At 41.3% G+C, this 16,776-nt stretch overlaps 1 protein-coding gene across 2 annotated transcripts in view; it reads right to left on the bottom strand.

Moving 5' to 3' along the window:
• The window catches only part of IGSF11 (immunoglobulin superfamily member 11), a 184,526-nt gene extending 177,613 nt beyond the window's left edge, over positions 1-6,913 (bottom strand). For both annotated transcript variants that reach the window (XM_060198320.1, XM_060198319.1), the window contains exon 1: positions 6,537-6,913. Coding sequence is in view for 1 of the 2 variants with exons in the window: in XM_060198319.1 (XP_060054302.1) it covers positions 6,537-6,588 (52 nt within the window). In the remaining variant the exon portion in view is untranslated. The remainder of the gene's footprint in view (positions 1-6,536) is intronic.
• Between the last annotated feature and the right edge of the window lie 9,863 nt (positions 6,914-16,776).

Here is a 16,776-nt window from a genome sequence, read left to right as displayed (position 1 = left end):
AAAGGGCCCTGGGGAAAGAAGGGAAGGGAGAGAGTGGGAAGGATACTGGAGTCCTGGAGCATGATGGTGGAAAAGGACCTAAGTTGGGGGTGAGAGCATGCCGCAGACACCTATCATGGGAAAATGAGAAATTGTACCCCTACATCACAGACACCTATCATGGGAAAATGAGAAATTGTACCCCTACATCAACAGCTGTACTATAAACAACCCCTCCACCAATGAAATGATTTTTTTTTAAAAGGAGAGAAAACTCAGTTTCACTACAGAATGTCTGGGATCTTTATTTCTTGAGCTTTAAATCGGTCAGTTTGTCATTGCTCTCACATTCAAAATGTGCAATGAGAGGAGACACTATGCCTGCTGCCACCAGGTGCAAACGTGGAGCTGCACAGGACAGAGCTGTGCAGGACTGTGGGAGTTCTTTCTTAAAAATGAATCTTTAAAATACTCAAACATGCATGATGAAATGTGGAAGTGTGCCCTTGTGACAAGAAAAATCCTCTGAGTCAATATTTTCTCAATAAAATAATAGAGTTGAAAAAAATTCAAATAAAAGTACTATACTCAAGATGCAAAATGAAGAAAAACTAGCAAGTAGAGGATAACTTCTGTTCACCGTGGCAATTATTTATTAGTTCAATCCTACTCTACATAAAAGTATCAGTGCTATTTGTTAAAAGATTATCTTCCTATAATGGAAGTGGGAAAGAAACACAGCCTTTGCAAATATACAATATAAAAGTAATAATGAATTGGTATCAGATCAATGTCTATTTGTAAATTAAGAAACAAGTTTTTGTCATTTATTTATTTTAGAGACAGAGAGAAATTGAGAGGGGAGAGAGGAGAGAGACTACACCTGCAGCACTATTTCATTCCTGAAGCCTACCCCCTGGCGGTCTGGATTCTGGCCCTTGTGTACTGTAATGTGAGCACTCTACCAATTGTGCCACCACCCTGCTCTGAAACAAAATTTTCTTTTTTTTTAAATTTACTGTTTGGTACAGAAAGAAACTGAGAGGGGAGAGGGAGATAAAGAGGGAGAGAGACAGAGAGATACCTACAGCATGGCTTCACCATTCGTGAAGCTTTCACCCTGCAGGTGGGGACCAGGGACTTGAACCCGAGTCTTTGCATACACTGTAATGTGTATGCTTAACCAGGTGCACCACTGCCTGGCTCCTGAAACAAAAATTTTCTATTCCAGGATTCACATTTCTACAATCTGAAAACCATTACAGGTACCCAGTAGAGCACGTATATTACTATCCACAAAGACCCAGTTTCAAGCTTCCAGTCCAAACCTTACAGGGGGAAGTTTCATAAGCAGTGAAGCAGTGCTGCAGGTGTCTCTCTTTCTCTCCCATTCTGTTTCTCTATCCTTCTTAAGTTTTATCTCAATTTAAAAAAAAAAGAAAAGAAAAGAAAAAAATGGCCACCAGAAGTGCTAGATTTGTTGTGCAAGCACCAAGTCCCAGTGATAACCCTGGTTGCAATAAAAATAGATGCATAAATATTAATAAATAAATAAATCATCACAAAATTCAAATGACTGTACTCTCTTCCTCAGGTGGTAAGAAATCTGACATAAAGAGAATTAAACACCTAAACAGAAAGAAAAAAAAAATCCTTTCCACAGTTACGTAAAATCAGTGTAACTAACAAGTAAACTAACTTTCCACTTTTAAGACCAAACTCAGCTCAAATCAGATGGTGTTTTGAATACCACCCAGGAACTGTCAACCTCTCTGAAATCAGCTAACTCAAACTTTGATGAACAAGGGTGGTATTCCAGTTAGCCTACTTCAGAGCACCTAAAACCTAGAAACAAATTAGTTATCATTAGTATAGATAGCAATGGATTCAGAGTCACTATTGCAAATATAATAGTTATAGATGACAATTTTAGTGGAAACAGCACATTTTCCCCAGCTTGCTCTCAACACAGCTGGAACTTCCAAGCCCCTTATTCCCTATAACTCCAAGCAACTAAAGAACCCTATGCACCAGCATGTCACCTTGTTTGACACTGCATCACATGGCTTAAGTATGAAGGCTCAAATGAGACTTTTCATTATAAATGCTTCCACTATCAAAGTGTGAAGACACATTTGAAAATGTGCCACATACTGTTACTGGGGGGAAAAAAATCTTTGCCCATTGCATCATTACCTTGGGACTGACAGCAGTATAGAAGCACTTGGTGATTTAATATTTAAATTGATTCCTGAATCGTCTATATTGGATATATGGGTAAGTTTAATTTCTCTTAACATTTTCACCTGGTACCTGTCACCTTTCATGTAGGTCAAATGGCAAGAAATTTACTATTTTTTTTAAACTAAAAAGTAAACCCTTCCAAAGCAACTACAAAAAGTTCAGGCTAAGAAAGTTCACAATATTCTTTGTCATAGTGATATCATTTAAACTCAGAATTATTTCAATTTTCTCTTCATTTCATCTGCTCTACCCCTTGTATACACCCAGATTCTGCAGTTATTATTTCAAAGAATCACAAGTAGTACAAAAAACACATCAGAGGGTAGCGCAGGGGGTTAAGCGCACATGGGGCAAAACACAAGGACAGCCGTAAGGATACTGGTTTGAACCCCCGGCTCTCCATCTGCAGGGGGGTCGCTTCACAAGCGATGAAGCAAGTCTGCAGGTATCTATCTTTCCCTCCCCCTCTGCCTTCCCCTCCTCTCGATTTCCCTCTGTCCTATCCACCAATGATGAAATCAGTAACAACAACAATAAAAAACAAGAGCAATGAAAGGAAATAAATATTAAAACACACACATCATAGAGGGCCTGGCAAAGAGCTCACCTAGTAGAGTACACAACTAGGTTCAAGCCCTAGGCTACCACATAGAAGTGCCTTCAGGAATGGAACAATGCTGCAGTTTCTCTCCTTCTCTCTTAGACTCTCACCTCTATCTCTCTCTCTCCCTCTCTTTACATCTGTCTTTCAACCTCCATCTACAGGAAAAAGAAAGAAGAAAAAACAGGACCTAGTGATGGCACACCAGGTTGAGTGCACACATTACCATACATAAGGGGCAGGGTTCAAGCCCCCAGCCCTACCATCCCACTTGCCAGGCAGGAGTTTCACATGCAATGAGTCAGTGCTAAGGGTGTCTCTCTTTCTCTGTCCCCTCTTTCTCTCTATAAAAATTTTTTAAAAAGATACTGTGCAAGGCACTGAGCCCCAGTAATAACCAAGAAAGAAAGAGAGAGGAAGAAAGAAAGAAAGAAAGAAAGAAAGAAAGAAGGAAAGAAAGAAAGAAAAGAAGGAAAGGAAAGGAAAGGAAAGGAAAGGAAAGGAAAGAGAGGGAGTGGATGGAAGGAAAGGAGGGAGGGAGAGAGGGAAGGAAAGGAAGGAATGGAAGAAAGGAGGGAGAGAGAAAAGGAGAGGAAGGAAGGGAAGGAGGGGGAAGGAAGGAAGAATGAAGGGAAGGAGGAAGGGAGAAGAAGGAAGGAAAGGAGGGAGGGATGAGTGGAAGGAGGGAGGCAAGGAAGGAAGAGGGATGGTGGGAGGGAGGGAGACAGGCTACTGGGAGCAGTGGAATCCTGCAGGCACTGAGCCCCCTTGATTAGCTGGTGGCAAAAAAATATAAAGAAAAGAAAAACACATTAGATATATCTAACCCATTGTTAGAAGCATTCAGAAGTCAAAATTTAAATTAAAAAGTTGTTGGGGGTTGGGCAGTAGCACAGTGGACTGGCATAAGGCTTCCACTTGGTTAGAGCCCAGGTTCCCCACCTGCAGGGAAGTCGCTTTACAGGTGATGAAGCAGGTCTGCACGCGTCTTTCTCTCCCCCCACCCCGCCCCCAGTCTTCTGATTTCTCTCTGTCCTATCCAACAACAAACAACATCAACAACAATAATAATATCCACAACAAGGGCAACAAAAGGAGAAAAAATGGCCTCCAGGAGCAGTGGATTCATGGTGCACACACTGAGCCCCAGCAATAACCCTGGAGGCAAAAAAAATAATTGTTTTTGAAGCTACTCCACAGAAATTTAAACAAAGGTAAAACACAATTCTAGGCAACCTTTTTTTTTTTTGTCAAAAAAAGACTATTTTTTACCTTTGATGCATTTCATTAAAACAATCACTGCTATGATTTGTTTCATTTGTTTTTTGTTGTTGTTGTTGTTATCTTTATTTATTTATTGGCTAGTCAGAAATCAAGAGGGAAGGGAGAGATAGAGAGGGTGAGAGACAGAGAGATACCTTCAGCACTGCTTCACCACTTGTGAAGCTTTCTCCCTGCAGGTGAGGACAGGGGGCTCGAACCCGGGTCCTTGCACATTGCAACATGTGCACTCAACCAGGTGCGCCACCACCCGGCCCCAATTTGTCTGGTTGTTATCTAGCACTGACTGCCCTTTTTCCATCTGAGAACCAACCTTATTCAGATACTCATTCCTGCTTCCCCCTCATTCAGCTCTGAAAGTCCTAGGGATGGGCCTTACTTAATTCATTTCAGCGCTGCAGTCACATGGGAAGCTCTTGGACATCATTATGCTCTGCACAAGTAGCTGTTTGATAGTTATTTGTCTCTTCCCCCCCTCCCAATCTTAAGGAAGGCAAGTACTGGTGAATTTTCTAGGTCCTGCTTAATGTACCTCACATTCAGCACCCAAGACTCAGTACTTTTTTTTAGCCATTCCTCTTTCCAGTGCATCCCTTAGTCTAACAGCTAAAAGCTGCTCTTTTGGGTAGGAAAAGTCAGCCACTCCCACCTCTGGCAATTCTAAGCCTACTCATTCAAAGTCTAGATCAAAAGTAAACTCTTCCTTTGTGGCACTCATCAGATATTTCTGCTAGAACAAACCATCTGCATTTGCTTACAGGCTGTTTTAAAACATTCTAATTCCTTTCAGAGCTATGGACAAATTCTTGTGCATTTTAGTATTCCACCACCATCCCTCCCCATCAGAAATCTAAATGCACTTAGTGTCAGCAGGTAAATATTTGGAACACTTTTTTTTGAAGATTAAAAGCATCCCTATAGGTGAGATTATTATGAGTACTGAAATATCCTTAGAAGACTTAAAAAAAAAAAAACCCTACTTTAGTTTAGGAATACCTCTGTTGAACAAAAAGAAACAAATCAAATGACCTTGTAAGGCTGATTCTGCAAATTATACCAACTCTTCAAAGGTACAGCTCAATAATTCTACAACAGACATAAATGTTCTTTATAAAAAGTGGGTATTATTTACTGCAAAATTTAAAAGCTATCCGATTTCTTTACCAAAAATTTCAGTTGTTCTTATAGTAAAATTTATATTTTCAGTTATGTCTTAGGGATTAAATAAAAAGTTCATTTACTCTATTTTATGTCACACCTGAAGGAAGGAAAGATAAAAATGTTGGCCTTCTTCAATTGGTGACAAGACAAAATTAATTTGGAAGCACAAGTTCACAGAAAGTACCTACTGACATCACTTAATTATTCTCTGTCCATCACTACTACACACATACTTTTAAATTCCAGGAAAACTATCTGTAATTTTAATGATTTTTTTCACTAGCTTCTATGGGAAAAGCATATGTTTTCGCCTACTAAATAATTCTGTACAACTGATTCAGGATAAAATTAGGTTACTGCAGGATCTATAGACTCATTGTCAGTTCAAACAAGGTCATAAGACTATGAGAAAAATATCTTTGGAAACAGGATACAATATTCCATATTAATCACTGAGCCTGCTCTTAAATAAACCTGAGAATAATTCTCGACAAATCTCAGCAATCAAGTAAGTGGAACAGAAAACTTGAAAATGTAATCTTTCCAGAGAAAAAGAAAAGACTGAAGATAAAAATCAATTTAAATACAATGGCTACTCATAGAAAAGAAAATGTAAGGAACATTGGAGACTAGAAACTAAATTTAAGTCAATTTTTTAAAACATTAACAAGAAAACTAAATGTATGTATTTCCTGTGTTCATTCCAATGTGAGTAACTCCGTTGTTGTTTTTAATAAACTAATTTATGTCTTTGGGGAAGAAGCTAGAACTTTTTTAAATCTTGTTCTCAACATAGTGTAGCACACCGGAAAGTTATTTTGAAAATGAGATCACCAAGTTTCAGCCGATACCTATATGCACTTCCAAAAGGTTAAAGTAACACTGAAAACTTTTGGGTTTTCCAAATTCTTTTTGAAAGCATCTCCAGTGTTCCCGGACCCGCCTGATAACGGAAACCAGCTTCTAAATGCTGTTTCTAAATGGAATTAAGTGTTTATCTAGAAAGGAGCGGGGCTGGATCAGAGCCGAGGGGTAACCGCGGAGCGGGTGCAGTTCTCTCTGGGCTTGGGGGACACTTGAGCTGCGCGGGTGCCAGGAAGCGGGGCGCTGAGGCGGGAAGGAGGGGGTGAGGCCCCGCGGACAGCAATATGGCCCCTGAGAAAGTTAGGCTCCCAGGACGTGACACGGGGGAGAAGCCTGGGCTCCACCTCGCTTCAGGCCAGCGCAGCAAGGTCCTCGGGGAGCACAGAGGGAGGAGGGCGGCACTCACCGTGCAGGGACAGCAGCAGCAAAGGAGCCAGAGGGCAGCGCCGAGAAGTCATCCCGGGGCCGCGGGGAGCGCACCCGCCGCCCACCCCGCTCCTGGTCGCTGCGGCGAAGGCGCCGGCCGAGCCCTCGACGTCCTCGGGGCAACGCGGTGCCTCCCCGCCCGCCGCCGGCCTCGCTCTGCCCCGCGGGGCTGCGACCGTCGGATGCGCGGACGAGACAAGTGCAGCTGCCGCGCCGCCGAGCTCCGCGGAGGCTGAACTTTGACCTGCCTGGCGCCCCCGCAGCGCCCGGGCCACCCGGAGCCGCCCCGGGACTCGCCGGCCGGTGGCGCCCCAGGGGGAGCCACTCCTCCCCCCACCCCCCCACCTCTCGCCCAGCTACTCCGCAGCCGACCGCCCCAGAGCTCCGCGCCGCCTACTCGCCCCAATCGGTCTCCAGGGTAACCGCGGCTCCAGCGCGACTCCTGGCGGCCCACCCGCCGAGCCAGCGCGGCGCGCAGCTGGAGGGGACCGGGCCACCTGTGCGCCGCGCCGCCCCGCCCGCGCCCGCGCCCGCCCGCGCCCGCGCCCCGCTCGCCTCCGCAGAGCCCCCAGCCCCCAGGCGGGAGTCACGCTCGCCCGCTGCCACTCACTCCCGGGACACGCCGTGGCAGTCCTGAGCTTCAGAGCGCCCTCGGAGGGACTTCCCCACCCCCACCCCCACCTCTAGTCCCAACCAGGAAGATTCTTTTCTGTTCAGTTTTCTATTTGACTCTTTTCACTCTTTTAACGTGTATATATTTTATTTACTTCATAGCGAGAGGGGAATCGATAGGAAAGGAGGCGAGAGAGAGACAGACGGGCAGCACTAACCTGTAAAGCTTCCCATCAGCAGCTGTAAAAGCACCTAAAAGTCAAGGGTCAATGAGACTTGTTCTGTTCAATATAGTTTTGTATTCCTCTTCTTTTCTTTTTTTAAATAAATCAATTCTGCCTTTTAAATTTTACTTATTTATTATTTATTGGATAGAGACAGAGAAATGGGGGAGAAGGGAAGTAGACAGGGAGAGGGAGAGACAGAGAGATACCTGCAGCCCTGCTTCACCACTAGTGAAGCTTTGCCCCTATAGGTGGGGACCAGGAGCTTGAATCTGGGTCCTTACACATTGTAATGTGTATGCTTAACCAGGTGCACCATACCCTGGCCCCTAATCCTCTTCTTTTTTCCTTCTTTAATTTCTTTTCTTTTTTCTTCCTTAAAAACAGCATGAGGACTGTAGAACTCCCCACTTCCTATCAGAGTTCCATCTTTCTTTGCCCCTTTAGTTAAACTCACCTGAACTTCTGATACTTTTTTCCACTTTGAACATAGTAACAGCTTTCTTAAAATGATTTCAAGTGTGTATTGACTAATGAAGAAGTATGTCTGTTGTGGGGGTTATTGCTTTCATTGGGATTTTTGTCTGTTTAGTTGGGTGGGTGAAAAAAGGGCATCTTCCTTGGCATTTGGTATTGTTTTACATAAGTAGTAATAGACTTGTATCTTAGAAAACTTTATCTTTTATCTTCTTCCATTAAAGTTGTCTTTTTTAATTTATTATTATTATTATTATTATTATTTATTTATTGGGTAGAAACAGCCAGAAATGGAGAGGGACCATGGTAATAGAAAAGGAGAGAGAAAAAGAGGTGCATCCAACACTGCTTCACCACTTCAAGGCTTACCCCCTGCAGGTGAGGACGGGGGCTCAAACCTTGGTCCTTGCACATTGAGACATGCGCACTCAACCAGGTGCACAACCACCTGGCTCCAGTGTTAAAGATTGCCAGTCTAAAAGTCTGTCTGAGTTTACAGATTTGGTAAATGCCTGCCAGGAAAAGCAGACCATCAATATCAACTTCAATAGTTGCATAGATTAGGATTCTTAGGGGCATTCAGAAATTCTAAATTCTCATCTGACACATGCAGTCTTCCAAGGACAGCTCAGAAATGAAAATAGTATGCATAGGAGAAAAGTAAATGTGTAAAATATCTGTACATTTAGACAAAACTTGGGAGATGTTTGTAAAAATGAAAATCCTAGTTAAGATGATGGAATTATGCATGCATTTCCCCCTTTTTTTCTTTCAGAAAAGTCAGTAATTTCTTTTTTATATTTTTCATTTATTTTTATTTTAATGACAGATACACAGAGAATGATATATAGAGAAAGAGATCAGAACACTGTTCAGCTCTGGCTTATGGTGGTGCTGGGAACTGAACCTGGGACCTCACAGCCACAGGCATTAAAGTCTTTTGCATCATCATTATACTGTCTCCCCCAGCTCAATGTTATAATATCAAGTAAAATAAGACATCACATTATGAAATTTCAATCACCTTTAAGAAGAAAACCCAGAAAAGATAAGTGTTTACTTATTAGAGCTGCCTCAACTTTTGTTGTTATTGTATTTTTTGCCTTACCAGAAAAGAGTCAGTGAGTTATTAAGAGGACAGAGTGCTCATGGTTTGGTGGAGCAGTCCTTTTATAGAAAAAGGGGGTGGGGGGAAAGGTGTCTTCTGAAAGGATAATAGGATGATCAGATTTCAGGAGGCAATCTAGCTGCCCAGAAAGTTGGGGACAGATGGCCAATGGTAGAGTTACAGGAAGCAAATCAGAAGTACTGGAAACTTCACTGTACATAGAGCCTTCCAAGAGAACACTCTTAGAGGAAACAAAGAAAAAGTATTATTTAATTCACAGAGACAATAATGCTGCATGTTCTTTTGAGTAACATTTTTTGTTATAATTTTATTAAATTCCAATATCAGTTTATTGAGGAAATATTGTGTTGTCACAAGTGTTCATTTTCCCAATATAGTTACCAGAACATTTCACAATCAATTAAATCATCATACTATTAGTAATGATGATTTTTATTATTGATTAAATATTGATTTACAAAATTACATGTCAACAGGAGTATAATTCCACACCATCCCCACCACCAGAGTTCTGAATCCTGGATCCTGCCATTGCAGCCCACTGCATCATCATCTCTATAACTATCTGTCTACATTTGTATATAATTTCCCCCTTTTTCTTCCAAATCCAGTCCTTTCTTCCCCTCCAAACCATCAATAACCCTATTAATACATCCAAATGCCCCTCCCCTTCCCCGCCTCTCTCTCTGGGTGCTGATGGAGCTTGAGTTCAGATCCCTCTTATTTTCTTCCTCCTATCACTTCTCCCTGACTGGGAATATGGATCAAGATTGTTTTGGGGAGCAGAAGGTAGGAGTTCTGCCTTCTGTAATTGCTTTTCCGCTGGACATGGGCATTGGCAGGTCAATCCATACCCTCAGGCTGTTTCTGTCTTTCCCCAGTGGGCTAGAACTCTGGAGAAGCAAGGTTCCAAGGTTCGAGGACACACTGGTGAGGTCATCTGCTCAGAGAAGTCAAAGTGGAATCACGATAGCATCTGCAACTTGGTGTCTAGAAGGACATAAACTGAGACAAAATTGTTAATGAACAAGAACCAAAAAGTAGGAATAGATGCAATGAGACTAGGAATCTTAGGATGGAAGAAAGCTAGAAAGTTTATTTTAGGCATGGTTTCTAGGGGTCCACAACTATGGTAGTTTTGCTTGAGTTTGATAACTAGGATGAAGTTGAATAAAAATATTGTCTGAAGCATGCTGTGGTGGTACTCATTGTGTTGATTAGGCAGATGACCCCATCAATGTGTCCCGGAGGCCCACTTCCCCAGAGCCCCAACCCACTAGAGAAAGAGAGCGACAAGTTGGAAGTATGGATCAACCTGTCATCACCCATGTTCAGTGGGGAAGCAATTACTGAAACCTTCTGCACCCTATAATGACTCTAAGTCCATATTCCCTGAGGGATAAAGAATAGGGAAGCTATCAGGGGAAGGGATGGGATACAGAGTTCTGGTGGTGGGAATTGTGTGGAGTTGTACCCCTTATCCTATAGTTTTTGTCAATGTTTCCTTTTTATAAATAAAAATTTTTAAAAATTATATTGTCTGATAAAATGGTTTCAGAGTAGAGAAAATGGCTAGAAATCTGGGTTAGGGCAGAGAGTATCTCCCATTCTTGGAGAAGTTTTCTGGATAGAACTAAGTATTTGTCTCCATCCACCCTACCAAGGGCCCATGTATATATTTATGTTTAGCACCAGAGCCTGTGTAGCCTGTGTATCCTCTGAGTCCCTCTTGGTCTGAGCTCACAGTTCATGGTTTCTTTGTGTCATCCTTGTGTCATTGCACACTGCACTCACTTCAGGACCAGTCTTCCTTGAGTGGCAGGGAAGGATACCCTAGCCTCCCTTCTGAGACTGGGGCAGTCCCTACCATAGCTACTTTATGGTGATGGCAAGGTCTTGGGAAGTCGCACAGAGGGGTTGTGATGACATTTCTTATAGAAGTGAGCAGTGATGGTACAGAGAGAAGGTCCATTAGAAGTCTAGGCTCCTCATACTTGTGTGGGAATCCAAGCATTCCATGATTAGGACCCCAGATGAGGAGATGGTGTGGTATTGACCAAAAGGGCCATTATTAAGTGAGCCAGTCTCTTGCCCTCATCCAACATTTGTAGTTTTCTCTTTATCTTATGACCTTAGACTTTCTCGCCATTGTTTAAACATTGAGTGTCATTTGTTTTTTAGCATCTGTCTTCTTTTGAACATTCTACTAGGCTACCTAGCTAATTTTGTCTAAGTTTAATTTATTAGAGAATTTATGATGACTTCTTTAGGCACTTCAACTAGGATTCCTGGTTTATCGGGTCTAAGTCCAAGGACTATTGAACACTATTATTTTGAGTTATATAATTGCCTATTGCTTATGGATCCCTGCTGCTTCTTGGCCCTGGTTCCCAGAAGTCTTAATAATAATGGTTTTTTAATGATTCTTTTATCCAAATCTGCCTTATGACTACAGCTTAAATAGCTGAGTGAAGAACACAACTAGCTGAACAAGCTAATACAGTAACTGAACAAAGAAACAAAATAATTGAGCTACAGAAAACATCAGAGAGGAAAGAGACTGAATAACTGAGTCAGAAAACAGACTTAGCAAGATCAGGATGAATTAAAGAAAACTAAGAATGAAATAAGAGATCTCAAACAGAAATTAAGAGATACTGAAAGAACAGAAATATATGGAATGACTTCAAAAGAAGTATATACTATATACATTATTGGCTTACCAGAGGAAGAAAGAGAAGAAGAGAAAGAAAGCATTCTACAGAACACAATAGCTGAGAACTTTCCTACTCTAGATAACATAAAAGACAGAAAGCTTTTGCTAATATTTATCTTAGATTTGCAAAATGATAAAACTCTGATAGGGGATTAATTATTTATGAATCTCTAAAAATGTATCTAAAAATATAGCTCTGCAAACATCTAAATCAACTATAGCTTTAGGCCAGACAGGTCAAGATCTTTTGACCTTGTAAGTATTTAAAATAGAAAGAGGTTCAGATACCACTAAAAGCATTCAAATCATAGTAAAGTCAAGTATACTAATATAGATACAAAACCCCCCCAACTAACCTGGTTATAATAATTAATTATTGATATTTTAACTCTCTCTAAGATTATAAGAAACCCCTTGCATCCTCTTTAAGATCTGCATTTCTCCTAGACCTAGTACCTCTAGGATATGCCCATACTTCTTGAAATTCCTTCTCTATGATTCCTTACCACTGTACCAACTTTGTCAACTTCATCCAAATTGCTACTGGTGCTCCCACCCCGCATTATGCTGCTATAGAAGTCCTACTGTGGACTGCAACTAGAGATACCAGCCTGAGAAGTCAACCTCACAACTCTTCAAATCGGGTGAGACCTTTCCTAACACATGGGACAACCTATATCCAAATTAGATGGCATGTCATTTAACTAAGTAACAGATACCAGACTAGGCTTAAAGGGAAAGAGGACTGAATCAGAAAAAGAAGGGGCAACTATGTATAAATGTGGATAGATAGTTGTAGAGATAGTTAGCCCATGTCTACAACTTTAAGGGAACTGTGGTGGAGACTTGCAGTGGGTAGAGTGAAGATTCAAAATTCTGGTGGTGGGAATGGTGTGGATTCAAACCCCTGTCAACATGTAATTCTGTAATATAAAAATATAAAAAATAAAATAAATTTTTTAAAATTTACAATAATGATATTAAAATATCTTTACTCTATAATATATCTAAAAATGTCAAGGGCCTGATTTCACCTATTAAAAGGCACAGAGTAGGAAGCTGGATCAGAAAACACAACCCAACAATATGCTCTCTGCAGGAATCCCACCTAACTCAACAAGACAATACAGACTCAAAGTGAAGGGATGGAAAACTACCATACAAGCCAATGGACCACAAAAGAGGGCAGGAACAACTATGCTCAAATCTGACATGATAAACCTTAAAATAACAAAGGCAAGAAAAGATGGGGGGAGTCGGGCGGTAGCACAGCGGGTTAAGCGCAGGTGGCACAAAGCACAAGGACCAGTGTAAGGATCCGGGTTCTAGCCTCCAGCTCCCCACCTGCAGGGGAGGGGAGTCGCTTCACAAGCAGTGAAGCAGGTTTGCAGGTGTCTATCTTTCTCTCCCCTTCTCTGTCTGCCCCTCCTCTCTCCATTTCTCTCTGTCCTATCCAACAATGATGACATCAGAAACTACAAGAATAAAACAAGGGCAACAAAAGGGAGTAAATAAATAAATAAATATTTAAAAAAAAAGAAAAGATAGGGGTGGACATCACTTAATGCTCAGATTATCAGTCAGAGTACTTAATGATTATTAACACCTATACATCCAATGAGAAGCCAACTAAATACATCAAACATCTACTGAAAGAGCTACAGCAATATATTAACAGCAACACAGTAAAAGTCAGGGATCTCAACACCCCTTGGATATTAGGCCCAAAACTATCAAATACATAGAGCAAAATATTTGCAGAACTCTTTTCAAGCTAAAATTAAAATTATCTTCAATGAAACAAATTCAATTACAAAGAAGACTAAATCAAAAATAAATCCAATGGTCTACATCAAATTGAAAAGCTTCTGCAGGGCAAAAGAAACCACCACCCAAACAAAGAGAGCTCCTACAGATTGGAAGATCTTTACATGCCATACATCTGACAAGAGGCTAATAACCAAAATATATAAAGAGCTCTCCAAACTCAGCAATAAGAAAACAAATGACCCCATCCAAAAAAAACGGGGAGCGGATATGAATAGAATATTCACCAAAGAAGAGATCCAAAGGGATAACAAACATATGAAAAAGTCCTCCAAGTCATTGATTGCCAGAAATGCAAATAAAGGAAACAATGCAATAACACTTCATCCCTAGGGGTATGGATCAACCTGTCAATGCCTGTGTCCAGCAGAGAAGCAATTAAAGAAGCCAGACCTCTGGTCTTCTGCACCTCATAAGAGATCTTGGGTCCATACTCCCAGAGGTATAAAGAATAGTTAACCTTCCAATGGAGGGGATGGGATATGGCACTCTGGTGGTGGGAATTATATGAATGGTACCCCTCTTATCCCACAATCTTATCGATCATTATTAAAGTACTACTACTACTACTACTAATAATAATAATAATAAGTTGCAAAATAGGAAAATACAAAGCAGAACTTGGAGGGGGTTCAATGTATTGCACCAAAGTAAAAGGCTGTGGGGTTGGGGGGAGGGTTTAGGTCCTGGAACTTGATGGCAGAGGAGGGCCTAGAGCTGGTTGAATGGTTATGTGAAAAACTGAGAGATGTTACACATGTACAAACTACTGTATTTTATTATTGATTGTAAACCACTAATCCCCCAATAAAGAAAATAAATAAATATTAGATGATTGGCCTCACCCCACTTAGGAAAGCTATAGTTGGTTTATTTGACCAAGGAAGAAATAGATGGGGTTTACTAGGAAAAGACTATGCTATAGTATAAACAGTCTTGATTTGGGGGTTGGGTGGTAGCCCAGCGGGTTAAGCGTACATGGCGCCAAGCGCAAGGACCAGCATAAGTATGCAGTGGGGGAGGGTCTCTTCACAGGCGGTAAAGCAAGTCTGCAGTTGCCTATCTTTATCTCCCCTTTCTGTCTTCCCCTCCTTGCTCGATTTCTCTCTGTCCTATCCAACAACACTAACGGCAGTGGCAACAATAGCAAAAACAACAACAACAAGGGCAACAAAAAGTGGGAAAAATGGCCTCTAAGAGCTGTGGATTCCTAGTGCAGGCACTGAGCCCTAACAATAACCCAGGAGGGAAATAAATAAATAAATAAATAAATATAAAACTGTCTTGATTCAAAAATGTTCATGGCAGGATTGATTAGTTAATTTCTAAATATGAATTATTCAAGTTCAAATTTTAATCCCAGATCAGTTTCTTTCCTCCACCCAGCCCATCAAAATGCAAAATCATTTCTTTCTGCCATCAAGTCTTCTGCATTCAAGAATGAAAAAACAATTTCACAAGTAGTTTAGGAGAGACATAATTAAGAGAGGAAAATAATGAAAGGAATTTTAAGTATTCCAAAACTAAATGTAAATAGTAATTAATATTAGTAGCTTTATAATAGCACCTATCCTTTGTCACTCATATATCTGATTAAATGTTAAACTTTAATTTTTTGAGTGACTTTTATTTATGAAATCTATAACTGACTATAAATTACTTTTTAATTTTTTAATATTTATTTATTTATACCCTTTTGTTGCTCTTATTTTATTCTTTTAATTATTGTTGTTGTTGTTGGATAGGACAGGGAGAAATGGAGAGAGGAAGGAAGACAGGAGGAGAAGAGAAAGACACCTGCAGACCTGTTTCACCGCTTGTGAAGTAACTCCCCTGCAGGTGGGGAGCCTGGGGCTCTGTTGGTATTCTTCGTGTTGGTTTGGTCTTCTAACCCCTACCTCTGAGAGATTTGGTTTGGCCCCTGCTAGTTTCGGCCCCTCTTTCTCCCCGCCCCCTATGCTAAGGAGGGCCAGAGTCCCAGCAGCTGCCTGCTGGAGGAGAATGATGGGGAAGCACATGGTGTGGTGATTTGCCCACTGGTGAATAAAGATTAAACTGCAGCTTCTCAGCTCAGCCGTGTGTCCTCGAGTCTCCGTTCACCACCGCGAAGCTAGCCCGGCCTGCTGGTGGCTCCGAATTTTAATGACAGGGTTCCAACAGGAATCCTTATACCAGTACTTGCTCTTTGCACCACATGTGCTTAACCCGCTGCGCTACCACCTAACTCCCAAATTACTTCTTATTCCTTCCTTAAACCAGTAGTTCATTCTATTCTTGTTTGAGCCCAGCCTCTTAACAGTCACATATCCTCTAGAGTAAAGCTTAGTTCCATTAGAAGTAAAATTGGTGGGGAATACTTTCCTCTTCTTTGTGATGAGGCAACTATAGTCTCTAAAATAGCAATTATGGAGTAGAGAGGACAGTACTGGAATTGTCATGGTAAAGTAATGAGCAAACTAGCAAGTTTGCCATATATTAAGATATATAACATAAACAGGCCATTTAGTATACTTGAGCATCTAAGAAGACTTCTGAGGAGGAGACATAACAATCTAGTCTCTAAAAGTTGGCTTTTCCCCAGAAAGTAAATATTATAACAAAACAGCTAGGATTTTTGCTGAAGAAAGGAACACTACTATCTGAAGTTTAGTGATTGTACATGGACAGTGAGGGCAGGAGGGGAAGGAGAGAAAGACTCAAGCAGAAAGGCGACATTACTAGCAGGTGCCATATTTACAATTGCTTTAAATCCATGCATCATCAGTGAACCTCTCAGGAACTGAATGGCTTAAGGTAAGGAGCTTAGAACTGCTATTTAGATCTATAGTAGCTACAGGCTCTTGAGTGAATTATAGCAAACCATCCAGAGGAGTCAGGGAAATGAACTCTCTACCTTTGCAGCATCAGGGAAGTCAACCAAACTCTTAAACTGTCCCCCAGCTGCCATGGAGAACCTGGTGAATGGGATTAGACTGTCCCACAGGTGAGAAGTGTGACTTTCAGCGGATAGCAGAGTTCCCATCTTCAGGAATCAGTCTGGGAAGAGAAAGTCTGGGATCTCCTACCCCAACCATCTCCCCATACTAGGGCTCTGTTTAAGAGCCTTAGGAACCATAGTTGTGTGTCACTCCTTCAAAACACCATTGCTCCCCTTACAACTCATATACAAAAGCAGAACCCAATGCCACCTGCTGGCCAACAACAGAAACAAAAACATATGAGAAAAGCAAGGCTC

The sequence above is a fragment of the Erinaceus europaeus genome, chromosome 9 (genome assembly GCF_950295315.1).
Source record: "Erinaceus europaeus chromosome 9, mEriEur2.1, whole genome shotgun sequence".
Taxonomy (NCBI): domain Eukaryota; kingdom Metazoa; phylum Chordata; class Mammalia; order Eulipotyphla; family Erinaceidae; genus Erinaceus; species Erinaceus europaeus.
The sequence above is the reverse complement of the archived record's forward strand: the minus strand, read 5'-3'. Positions and strand labels throughout refer to the sequence as shown.